The sequence below is a fragment of the Netta rufina genome (genome assembly GCF_964035555.1).
Source record: "Netta rufina genome assembly, chromosome: 1".
In the NCBI taxonomy this organism is placed as follows: Eukaryota; Metazoa; Chordata; class Aves; order Anseriformes; family Anatidae; genus Netta; species Netta rufina.
Window position 1 is genome coordinate 454204 of NC_140123.1, and position 11969 is coordinate 466172.

At 54.4% G+C, this 11969-nt stretch overlaps 3 protein-coding genes across 3 annotated transcripts; all 3 read left to right on the forward strand.

The window, feature by feature from the left end:
- The first annotated feature begins 379 nt into the window (after nt 1–379).
- On the forward strand, nt 380–1848 carry LOC311220479 (hemoglobin subunit beta-like). The gene is made up of 3 exons (XM_084304024.1): nt 380–562; nt 652–874; nt 1622–1848. The coding sequence occupies exons 1-3, from the start codon at nt 471–473 to the stop codon at nt 1748–1750; spliced, it is 444 nt and encodes a 147-aa protein (XP_084160150.1). The 5' UTR covers nt 380–470; the 3' UTR covers nt 1751–1848.
- Nucleotides 1849–3640: 1792 nt separating this feature from the next.
- On the forward strand, nt 3641–5434 carry LOC311220470 (hemoglobin subunit beta). The gene is made up of 3 exons (XM_084304013.1): nt 3641–3827; nt 3940–4162; nt 5194–5434. The coding sequence occupies exons 1-3, from the start codon at nt 3736–3738 to the stop codon at nt 5320–5322; spliced, it is 444 nt and encodes a 147-aa protein (XP_084160139.1). The 5' UTR covers nt 3641–3735; the 3' UTR covers nt 5323–5434.
- Nucleotides 5435–7991: 2557 nt separating this feature from the next.
- Nucleotides 7992–9485, forward strand: LOC311220497 (hemoglobin subunit epsilon; the record flags this gene model as incomplete). The annotated part of the gene is made up of 3 exons (XM_084304045.1): nt 7992–8112; nt 8224–8446; nt 9357–9485. Exons 1-3 carry the CDS (start codon nt 8021–8023, stop codon nt 9483–9485), a joined length of 444 nt encoding a protein of 147 aa, XP_084160171.1. The 5' UTR covers nt 7992–8020.
- Nucleotides 9486–11969: the final 2484 nt, after the last annotated feature.

Sequence of the window (11969 nt, forward strand, 5' to 3'; positions counted from 1 at the left end):
GCTGATGTGCCTCGAGCTGTTCAGGATGGATTCCAGCAGCACAGTGCACCATCAGGAGTCTGAAAGCAAGGCCAAGACAGAGACTGAAAGCTCTTTGAATGTCGCTGCCTGTCCCGTTGGATCTCCTCTGCACCTTCAGGTCTCCGGCTCCTGCTGCAGCACTGGTAACCCATGGCCGTGGAGGAGCTCCACCTGCGCTCGGGGCTGCGTCTACAAGCTCATGGGTGCAAGATGCAGCTTGTCCACTCAAAGACAGAGGGGGGAAAGGGCCTCTTTTCCCCCTGGACAGGATCCAAAATTGCTATCTTTCTTAGCGCAGCCCAGCTCCCTCCCCAGCCCTAACCAATGGCAATGTCAACTGAGATTAGGACAAGCTGTTACTAGTGTATAAAAATCCCTGAAGCAGACTTTGACTCCACTTCCTAGTAATTGTTCAGAGAAGTCTCAAGCAAGCCCTTTTGCTCAGCACCATGGTGCACTGGACAGCCGAGGAGAAGCAGCTCATCACCGGCCTCTGGGGCAAGGTCAATGTGGCTGATTGTGGTGCTGAGGCCCTGGCCAGGTAGGAACGGCTCCCGGGCATCAGCCCAGCTCATCAGAGGGAACATTAACAGTGTCTGTGTGCAATCGTCTTCCCCCTTCTCTCTGCAGGCTGCTGATTGTCTACCCCTGGACCCAGAGGTTCTTCTCTTCCTTCGGCAACCTGTCCAGCCCCACTGCCATCATTGGCAACCCCATGGTCCGCGCCCATGGCAAGAAAGTGCTCACCTCCTTCGGAGATGCCGTGAAGAACCTGGACAACATCAAGAAGTGTTTTGCTCAGCTGAGCAAACTTCACTGCGACAAGCTGCACGTGGACCCCGAGAACTTCAGGGTGAGCTGTGCTCAGACCCCAGCCTCAGTGGAACAGAGGTTTCTGTCCCCTGGAGAGGGCTCTGGGGGTCTGGCAGCCAGTGAGAGCCAGAAGCAAATCCTTGGGGCTGCCTGAACATAGGCACCTGCTGAGGGCAGGGGCAGTGGAGGGAGGAGTGCACAGGCATATTTGAGGATAACAGGCAGGAGTTCTGGGGCTGAGATATGAGAGAGGAGGGACCCAAGCAGGTGAGGTGCATGGGCATGAAATGCAGTCAAATACGTGCAGGCTGCGGAGTGAGCAGGGAGGAAGCAACATGAGCTTGGAGCACCCAGAGACCAGAAGAGAAGAAACTGAGGCAGGATTGAAGGAAAGAGATAAGCCTGGGCACGAGGGAATAGCTACTCCAAGACAGAAAATAAACACAGCCATTTCAGCAGAAGGAAGGGATCTGAGCCAAGGAAAAGCAAGGAGAGGGAGGGAAGTGAAAGGAGAGAATAAGCCCAGCCAGAGCAAGGACACTAGCACAGCAGGTGTAGGGAAGGTGTCTGGGGAGGGGGACCCAGCATACTCAGGCATCCTGGTCAGGGCCAGAGATGTGGGCATGGTGCTCTGCATGGGGCTGTGATAAATCAGCTCCTTGCCTTGCGATGGATCCTCGATCGGTGCATTGTGACCACTGCCGCAGCCCAGGTGGTGTGTCCTGAGTGCTGGGCGGGCGGTGGGGCAGAACCCCGGGCTGACAGCTTCTCCTCCCTCCACCACCAGCTCCTCGGTGACATCCTCATCATCGTCCTGGCTTCACACTTTGGCAAGGATTTCACCCCAGCCTGCCAGTCTGCCTGGCAGAAGATGGTCCGTGTGGTGGCCCATGCTCTGGCTCATGAGTACCACTGAGCTTCCTGCAACCATTTGCACCAGGAGATGCTCCCAGATCACGGGGAAGCATCCTCTGGGGCTGCTGGTCTGTAACTGCCAAATAAACACCTACTGCTTCATCACACAGGGCGTCTGCCTCTCTGTGGGAATGGGAGGGGGAACCACGGCAGGGTGCTGGGAACAGGAATGAGGTGCTGACACGCATGGGGTACCACAAGCCATGCCTTGTTCCTATGAATTCATGCTAGTGAGACTTGTCTAAGCTGGAGAACCCAGGAAAACATTCAAGACTAGAACACATAAAGACACTACTAAACACATACAATAAAGCTGATGGTTTATTGAGACATCAGGCAACAGCACTGGGTTTCACGTTTTAAGCCTTTCACAGATAAAGTGCAACAAATCTTTGCACAAAAATGTGCAATGGGAGAAATGCCAGTGAGATTAGGTCTGCTTGTAGCTTCTTTCACAGAAGGAAGCATATTATTTTTTTGGTCCTTGTTTAAATTATTATCATTCTCGGATTACTAAAGGTAGACTGTAACATTCACAAATATCTATTATGGAAAAAAACTGTGACAAAAGAGTTAATTTCATGTACAGGAAGGACAGAGTACTTGGTTTCAATGGCTGCTACATGTAATTTTTCACAAGGAAAAGAAAGTTCCCTGAAGTCTCCATGCCATGCAGAGGGTCATGTCCCTCGTTGCTCTCCTGTCCCCCTTTCAGCCTGGTGGTGAGAGTCACAGCATCCCCACAGCATGGCAAGCATCTCAGGGACACGCCTGCAGTTTCGGTGCAGTGAACTCCTCTGCCTGCGCCCTCCCACCCCTTTATCAGAGAGAAGGCAGCAGGCATGGCTGTGGAGCAGGTTTGCTGAAAACATTGCACTTTTCAGCATGGAGGGCTGGGGGTTGTCTGGAGCAGGGTCCTTTGACCAAACACCTTCCAAAGCAAGCATACAGAGCAGAACTGGTGCAGCAGCTAACAGTGGCAGACGTTGCCCATGGCCAACATAAAGGCATTGCTCCATGGTCATGCAGCCACCCTGGGCCAGCTGGTGTTCCTTTGAGCTACCAGCTCTGGCTGGATGAGGTCCAGCCCCAGATCCTGCCCCCATCCCACCTCCTCCAGCTCCTGTTTGCTGGGAGCAGTCCGAGGGGACCCCACTGCTTCTCCCAGAACTCATGGGTTTACCGCTGCCTGCTGCTGCAGATCTGCACTGCCAGCAGTACACCCAGTCTCCCTCACCTCACCCAGGGCCACCTCTGCAAGCCAACATTGTGCAGGCAGTTCCTGGGCACTGCATTACATTCCTTCCCTTCCATGCTGCCATACTTGGCCTCTGCTAGAAGGCTCTTTGAGGCAGGAGCTTCTGCAACCAACTGCCTGTGATTCCCTTATTGCTACCCTAACGCTAGCAAAATGATAAATAGCCGATTGCTAAGAACAGATTGAAAAGAACAAGGAGAACCCAAGGATATTAGGCCCTGCAAGAAGAGGACAAACTGCTTGCACAGAGCTGGTACCTTCAGAGCCAGGACCCAGCAGCCCCAGGTCCTGCTCTTCTGCCTTGCCGTGGCACACACCACTGTGGTTGCACCATCCAAGGGACACCGAGCCTGGCACACACCTTCCTCCCAGGGCTTCGGGGGGACTCGCATGGTGCTGATCTCAGACTTTGCGTGGAGATAAATACTGCCCTCCTGCAGGGAGCTGCAGCGCTGGAAATCAAAGACGGGGGGCAGGGTGGTGGCGGATCTGGGCACCGTGCCCTGGGGCCCCACCCTGACACCGCGTCCCCTCCCTTGGGGTGCCAGGGCTGGGGGGGCCCCTCCCGGGACCCAGCCAATGGAGGGGTGCAGGGGGAAGAGGAGGGGCCCTGCGGAGCGTATAAAAGTGGGGTCGGGACAGCCGCTCGCCAGCGTGCGATCCCCGCGGGAGCAAGAGCCGAGACCTCCTCCGTACCTGCAGCCACACGCTACCCTCCGCCCGACACCATGGTGCACTGGACAGCCGAGGAGAAGCAGCTCATCACCGGCCTCTGGGGCAAGGTCAATGTGGCCGACTGTGGTGCTGAGGCCCTGGCCAGGTAGGTTCGGCTCCCGGGCATCGGCTCGGCTGCATCTGCATGGAGAAACTGCTGCAGTCACAGGAGGGAGCATTAACGGGGTGTGCACGCTTCTCCCCCCTTCTCTCTGCAGGCTGCTGATCGTCTACCCCTGGACCCAGAGGTTCTTCTCTTCCTTCGGCAACCTGTCCAGCCCCACCGCCATCCTTGGCAACCCCATGGTCCGCGCCCATGGCAAGAAAGTGCTCACCTCCTTCGGAGATGCCGTGAAGAACCTGGACAACATCAAGAACACCTTCGCCCAGCTGTCCGAGCTGCACTGCGACAAGCTGCACGTGGACCCCGAGAACTTCAGGGTGAGCCACACTCCTGGCCAGGGCACCCATCCCCATGCATCTCCGTGGGGAGTTTCTCCCCGTGCCCCCAAGCTATGGCCCCAGTCCCACAGGTGGGGACTCCCTGTAGTTATGCCAGTGCTGGAGGAAGAGAAGCTGGTGGTCGAGATGAGGGGCAGAACCGGGAGGAGAGGCAGGGAAGGGACCTACATGGAGCTTGGGGGGAAAGGACCAAAGGGGCTGAAGGGGCCATAGGGAGGGTGAAAGCAAGGATACAAGGGGGCAGGAAAGGCAGTGAGGAGGTGGCTGCAGTGCAGAAAGGGAGGGGGAGCGTAAAGTGAAAGCAGTTGTTGGAGCAGGAAGAGGTCTGAGCTAAGGGGAAAGCAAAGGAGCAAGAGTGAAACCTTGCATGGAGGAGAAAGGAGAGATGAGTGATGAGCAAGAGACAGTGGCTAGATGCCAACAGCCAAAGAGGAGTGGGGCATAGAGGGAGAGAGAAGTTTTGTTCCCGCATCTCTGCAGATGAGAGTCTCCCAGTGGGGTAGGAAACCCGGCACTTGTCACTGGGGCTGGCTGGGATCCCCCCATGCCAGTGGGAGCTTGCCCTTGGTGCCAGGGTGCTTTGCACGTGCCAGCTCCCTGCTGCTCAGCAGACGCTGAGCTCTGCCTCCTGCTCGGGAGAACTCCCAAATGAAGACAGAAGGGAGAAAAAAATAATCAACAGAATTGTTGGAGAATTTTTGGTTACTCATCCCATACCAGTAGGAAAGGGAAGAAATATGGCCTGGGATCAGTGGCTGAGATGAAAAGCTTTGGAGTCAGTGGCCCAGACTAAACAGGGGCTGGTGCATTTCGTATGTTGTATATTCTGCGATTTAGACTGAACAGGAGGATTAATGAGTTTAAGATATGTCTTTAAAAGGACTTCAGTTTGCGGGGAGATTTTTAAGCCTACAAACGCCTGTAGGTTTCCCTGGGGCTGGTGCAAGTGTTGGTGTGGGGATCGGCAGTCTCCCGGGCACTGTTAACCAAGGGTGCTCATGTTCCCACAGCTCCTGGGTGACATCCTCATCATCGTCCTGGCCGCCCACTTCGCCAAGGATTTCACTCCTGACTGCCAGGCCGCCTGGCAGAAGCTGGTCCGCGTGGTGGCCCACGCTCTGGCCCGCAAGTACCACTAAAGCGCTGGCAGCAACGCTCCCAGAACATCCTCCAGCTCATGTCATGCACCCGTGGAAATGCTCTGGAGCCGTCAGCTTGTAACAGCCCAATAAAGCTCATCCTGTGAAGGCCCCTCTGTCTGTGTGTCCCTGGGTGGCTGAAGGGGCTGGGGGCTGGGGGCCTGGGCGCCTGCAGGACGGGGCTGGGGGCTCGGGGGCAGGGCAGGGCTTGGGTGTTGGGACGTGCTGGCTCCCTTGGCTCTCGGTGGTCTTCTGGGTGGTTGTGTGGGGTCTGCCTCTGGAAATCAGACTTAGAAACCTGCATTCTGGGTGGGCACAGCCCTGCTGGCCTGGGCTTGTCCGCTGGGGAGGTTGCACTGGGGGAGATGTCTGTAGTTCACTGTGAAACCAGGGGGGTTTCTCACGAGCCCAGGGGAATGCAGAGGAACAGTATTTTTTTAGGGAGGCTAAACAAAATGAAGACTTTAATCCTCCCCAGCCCATTTCTGGCATAAAGCCTACCAGAAATGAGCTGACTCATACTGGCCTAGCAGCCAGCTGGGTGGGGACAGGTTTGAGATAAACATTTTGCTATCAAGACCTGTCCAGACCTTGTTTATGCACTTCTTTTTCACCCCATGCTGCCCATTCTGCCATGTGGGTGGGGGCTGAGGGTGGAGAATCCTGCTAGTAGTGGATAGTGGGGACTATTAATAATTTTCTGTTAGTGAAAATCAATCGATGCCTTGTATGTGCAAAGCCGTTTGAGTGTTTAAGCGTGCGCAGAGCAGGAATCCAGGGTAGAGATTGTTCTTTGCACGGGAAGCACTGTCCGTCCTGCTGGAGCTGAGCAGGAGGCAGCAAAAGCACCCACTAGCTGGAAGGATGCGATTGCTTTTAAAAGGGGAAAAAGAGCCCATAGCTGTATATCCCTGCATCTCTGACACCCCGTCTGCACCGTGCCCTACTTCCTCATGGCTTCATCCCCCTCTCCTGCCCCTGACCCGGTGGGTTTCAAAGCCCTCGGTGACCATAAATCCCCTTCTCATACACACTGCTCTGACAAAGGGGAGTGTTGTTGCTGGTGCCAGGGCTTACACTGAGAGCATGAGGAGATTCTTGTATTTAGTCAAAAAGTGCAAACTTCCTTGCAGGGTGTCTGGGGAGGCAAAGAGTATGTGCCTTGTTCAGGTGACACAAAAACAAAAACAAACAAAAAAAAACACTCGTGATTTTTTTCACAAATGTCACAGTAGATTTTCACAGACATTCATACAAACATGATTCTTCAGACTCCAGGAAGAAATGACTGAGTTGTTTCCACAAGTAGGTCTCCTCCTGCCTGGCACACGCGGTGTCTGGGGCTGGACATGAGCCACTGGGGCCCCAGGCTGGACACTGCAGGAGAGCAAAGGGGGACACCTCCTGCTGCTGGGGTCCCCTACCTGGGGTCCCCATCCCTGCATGCAGCCACACGGCAGCACAGGGACAGTGACCACCGGTGGCTTCACTCTCTGGTCCCGGTGCCCCCACCAGACAGATCCCTTAGCACAATCCACATCCCATGAAAAACAGCAGGAAGGGGGCAGATTGTTCCAGGTGCCTTGGGACCAGGCTCACAGACCCTGTACTTTCAGCAGAGACTCTGCTTTTGGGGGTTTTGCCCAGAAAGCAAATCAGGAGAGCCCCCCAGTGGAGGGGCATTGCTCCTGGGGAGGGTGCATCACCCCTAGTGCTCAAGGGTGTCACAAGGGAACAATGCTCATGAAATCCAAATTCCTGAACTGGCAGGAAAATGTGGTGCACACCAGCCTCATCAGGGCAGGATCCAAAGGGAAAGCCCCTGGCTGGGCATCCCTGAGCTGAACTTTTGCTGCCTTTTGAGCCTGCGGCAGATCCCTTGGTGGCAAACCTGGTGTTCAGAGAACATTTCACCTGATCTTTATGGGCGAGAACTAAAACAGAACTCGGCTGAAAATAAAAATCCTGTTTGATCTCTGCTCCCTGCACCACCACATAGTACCTGGCTGGTCGCCTTACAGCCGAGGGGAGAGCACGGGGGTGAGCTTCTACCAGCTCCAACAGGAAAGCTAAAACTGAAAGGTTGAGTTCTGCTACAGGAGGAGGACAGTGGGGTTAAAGCAGATTTCAGCTGCAAAGCCCCAGCACCCCCCGAGCCCTCCGAGCAGCTCCAGCACTCCTGGTGGAGTGCAGGGACTGGAGTCCTGCAGTGCAGGCATCCCTACTCCTGCTGGGGGGCTGCTCTGATACTGGCTGCGTTTTGGCAGGGGCATTCTTCGTTTGGCTGATGAAAACTAAGGCAGGACAGAGGCCAATACTGGCAAAGCACAAAGCTTGTGCTCCATGAGTCCCATGCACATGTTTTAAATGGAGATGGACTCCTGCGCAGTGACTTGTGCAGCCCTTTTTCTGCAAAAGGGCCCAGATCTGGGATGGGAACCGGTGACCTGACAGCAGGGGGGGGAAGGGATAAAGCCCTTGCACTGGGGATAACCCGAGGCCCCTTCTCCGTGTGCCACACCCTGGCTGTCCCCTCCTGCTCCCCTCCAGCGCGGACCCCCACCCATCCCCAGCCAATGGCCCCACAGCGCGGGGTGGGGAGGAGCTGCCGGTAGCGGATAAAAGCCCCCAGGGGTCTGCAGCTCCGCTACAAGGTCCGTGTCCTCCTGCAGCCACACGCTACCCTCCGCCCGACACCATGGTGCACTGGACAGCTGAGGAGAAGCAGCTCATCACCAGCATCTGGAGCAAGGTCAACGTGGAGGAATGTGGAGCTGAGGCTCTGGCCAGGTAGGTTCGGCTCCTGGGCATCGGCTCGGCTGCATCTGCATGGAGAAACCACTGCAGGCACAGCTCACGGAGGGTGTATGTGTGTGCTCATGTCTCCTGTTCTCTCTGCAGGCTGCTGATCGTCTACCCCTGGACCCAGAGGTTCTTCTCTTCCTTCGGGAACCTGTCCAGCCCCACTGCCATCATCGGTAACCCCAAGGTCCGTGCTCATGGCAGGAAGGTGCTCAGCTCCTTTGGGGAAGCCGTGAAGAACCTGGACAACATCAAGAACACCTACGCCAAGCTGTCCGAGCTGCACTGTGAGAAGCTGCACGTGGACCCCGAAAACTTCAGGGTGAGATGTGTTTGCAGCCTGAACCCTTCCCTGCATGGTGCTTTGGTTCAAGGCTGGGGAGAATTGCTCCCCACAATGCTGCCTGGGTTACGTTCTGTGGCTGGTGAAGGCAGAGTCCCCGCGTAGTGTCCAAGCAAGACAACACGTGTTGAACTGTTTGCAAGACAGTGGGTGACTTTCAGGCGCAATAGTCCCATTTTTTGTGTCAGTGCAGGAATGGGGAGGATAAAGGATTGAGAGATTGTAACCTAAAGGAAGCACTTGGGCTGAGGATATAAAAAAGCAAACCCAAAGGAAGGTGCAGTATAGGTGGTGGAATTAGAGGCGGAGAGATGCTGAACAGAGTGTTTAAGGAAATCGTAGGTCCTATAGCAAGATAAGCAGCTAATCTGCCCTAAAATAATAGAGCAGATCTCTGGCTTGTCCAGCATGGGCTCCGATTGGGATGGGCACTCTCTCCTCCCCTAACACTTATAAATAAAAATAGATTAATTTATTCATTTACATGTAAAGAAAAAAAAAATACAAGCAGCACTTGGCAGGGTGGGTGTCAGGCCAAGCTGCTTTAGCATCCCAAGGCAGGAGGAAAACAGTTTCAGGGCTTTTTCCCCACCCACCTCCCTTTTCTTTTTAGAATGAAGCAATTTCTTTCTCCAAACCCAGATTTTTTTTTGTGGAAAAGACAGAATTTTGTCCCTGCAGCCCCAGGGAGCAGGCACTGAGCCACACCACACAGCCCAGAGGCTGTTCAGGGTGGGAAGAGGGGGCGTGCAGCAGCGGCTGACCTTGCAGGGGGGCTTCAGCCTCGGGGAGAAGTCAGACGAGACCCCTGGGCTGGTGTGGGGATGCTCCATGGCCCGCTGCGATTCAAGCAGCACTAACCCTGCCTGTCCTCCACTTTCTCCTCCAGCTCCTCGGAGACATCCTGATCATCGTCCTGGCCACCCACTTCGCCAGGGATTTCACCCCCGCTTGCCAGTTTGCCTGGCAAAAGCTGGTCAGCGTCGTGGCTCACGCGCTGGCCCGCAAGTACCACTGAGCCTGCCGGCACCGGCCGGGGAAGGACCCCGCTGCACCCAGCACCCCTGGGTGCCAGCCGGCTGTAACCCCCAATAAACACCTCAAATGTCTGCAGTCTGCCTGTCTGTGCTGGGAGGGCTGCCAAACGCACGGCTGCCGCGGGGGTGTGCTTCTTGCAGCTCAGGGCTGCTGCAGACGCGTTTCCATAACTCTGGAGTGCACCCTGATGTGCGCGCCCTGCCAGTGCACATGGGCTGGGAGGGGAAAACCCACTGCTGGCAAGGGGCCCTGGCACTGGCAGTGTGTCAGAGAGGGCTGCAGGAATATCTGGGGATTGCAAGGAATCCGTGCCTGTTCTCCCGACACCAGGTTCGTGGGAAATGAGGTGAAGCCACATGGAGCACACAGCTCCCAGCCGAGCTGTGGCTGTTCAGCACCTGCTGTCCCCTTTTTGGGGTACTGGTGCTGCCTTGCCTGCTCCCCCTGGCTGGAATTTGCCACCCCCCTGCGGAGCAGATGGTGCAATGCAAGTGGGGAAACCTCTGGACTCAGACTGCTGGGAGGCTCATGTTGTCTGTCCCCACAGGAGACACTGGTCCCCCACAGGGGATTTGTAATGCCAAGGCACAAGGCAGACACTCATTCCCAGGGGCTCCCAGTCCCCTCTCCAGATGGAGGGAGTTCAGTCCCCACCAGCACCCTGCAAACAAAACCCACTGCATGAAGGGTGCCCAGGCTTTGCCTGGCTCTCCTTCCCCCATCCACTGGGCCCCCCGTGGTGTTTGGAGCTGGACTGTGGGTCAGGCTAGGTGGTTTGCTCATTGGGATGAGGGCGAAAAGATCAATTTTCATAAGCTATTTTGTTACCCAAAGTGGGGAAAAAAAAAATAAAAGTGTCCAGGGCTCTGTTTATCTCACTCCTACATCTTGCCTTAAACCAAGACTGGAAACTCCTTGAATACAGGGGCTGATACCCAGAGTTGTTCACAGATTCTAACACAGCTGAGTCATGGCTGTGATAGACATTTCTGGAATTAGCAGGGAGGATATGGTTGGTTTGGGTCATTATCTCTCAAAGGCATGACTTACCATCACCTGGATTCAGCAGGCTTCTCCTCTGCACTTGACCTGCAGATTTCTGTGCAGACAATAACATGCCTCTGTGGCAGCATGGGCTCTGCACCACCCTGGTCTGAGCCCTGAACTGGCCCAGAGACTGGACCAGAGACCCCCAGAGACCCTCCCCACTTGCATTGTCCTGTGGTTCTGCACTTGGAGTGTGCAGGATGCTTGCTTCCCTTTTCTCACCTCTGGATTGCTTTGAAGGGTTCCATAAAGAAATGAGCTGAAGGTGCCTTTGCAAATCTGTTTTGTCCAGATGCTGTAAAGGACAGGATTCACGAGGAGTGGGTGGAGGATGTAGGTGTTGCTCATCACAGTGTGAAAGATGAGGGTACCTCTTTCCCAAAACTGTGCAGGACGGACAAGACAAGCATCGATGCTGCTGAGTGCTCTGTGGAGGGCAGCCAGGTCATGGAGGGATGAACGCACGGGAGGTGGGTCAGTGGGGGCAGAGGGCTGTCAGCCATCGGCCTCTCCAGGGACATGGCAAAGAGTGCTGCTGACCCCAGGAAGGCGAGGGAGCAGGTAAGGAGGAGCTGAGCCATGCAGGGCATAGCTTAATCTACATGAGCCTCCTAGGACCACAGGAACAGCAATCTGCACAGCCCAGATTTGGTACAAGTCTTGTTTTAAGTGATGGAAAACCCCCGAATCCCTAAGAATTACACCATGCAGCACTGAATTGATGGGAAATTCTTCTTGTCCTCACCAGCAGGTTGATGGATTGTTCTCCTCTATCATAGCAGCTTCCCTCAAACCTGAGACAGCACTGCAGACCTTTGATGAATGGGCACACCATGTTGCTTTGGACAGAAAGTGAGGGAATTTCCACAATGACAGCACAGATTAACAACTGAATAGATTGCATGAGAGGAATGTTAAAATTGGTTGGAAAAGGGATTAGGAAATAATGTTAAACTATATAAATCAGAAAACAGTTCTGAACAGAGGTTGCAATCTCTGCTTTTCCTCAGCCATCAGAAGATGTCACCTCTCCTGGAGCTGCCCTCCTGCAGACCCACTGTGAAAAAAGGTCACACAGGTTTGCACATGGGTGGATGGAAGATAAAGCTTCTTATTTAGCTCATAATAGATCTCATGTGCAGTTTTTTCAGGTTCTAAGGGAAATAATTAGTCAAATATCCATGCTAGGATAATTAATAGAGTCACTGCAATGAAAAATGTGGTGGTGGTGGGTTTTATGCTTATGAGAGAAGCATTTGTTTTTTATCTACAGGGATATTCCTGCTAACAGCTGTGACATATTGCTTGTATACTTGTAATAAACTCCTACAAATTTGTGCTTGAAGATATATGAAACTAATCAAACACCAGAGCATTTTATGGAATCCTTATTCAAAGTTTGTGTCAGTCTACGGAG

What these genes read in the sequence shown, in the direction of transcription:
- LOC311220479 (XM_084304024.1), top strand. Translation starts at nt 471, where the DNA reads ATGGTGCACTGGACAGCCGAGGAGAAGCAGCTCATCACCGGCCTCTGG. An exon ending in GGTGCTGAGGCCCTGGCCAG is followed by an intron (nt 563 to 651) that starts GTAGGAACGGCT and finishes TTCTCTCTGCAG; the next exon opens with GCTGCTGATTGTCTACCCCT. An exon ending in TGGACCCCGAGAACTTCAGG is followed by an intron (nt 875 to 1,621) that starts GTGAGCTGTGCT and finishes CTCCACCACCAG; the next exon opens with CTCCTCGGTGACATCCTCAT.
- LOC311220470 (XM_084304013.1), top strand. Translation starts at nt 3,736, where the DNA reads ATGGTGCACTGGACAGCCGAGGAGAAGCAGCTCATCACCGGCCTCTGG. An exon ending in GGTGCTGAGGCCCTGGCCAG is followed by an intron (nt 3,828 to 3,939) that starts GTAGGTTCGGCT and finishes TTCTCTCTGCAG; the next exon opens with GCTGCTGATCGTCTACCCCT. An exon ending in TGGACCCCGAGAACTTCAGG is followed by an intron (nt 4,163 to 5,193) that starts GTGAGCCACACT and finishes ATGTTCCCACAG; the next exon opens with CTCCTGGGTGACATCCTCAT.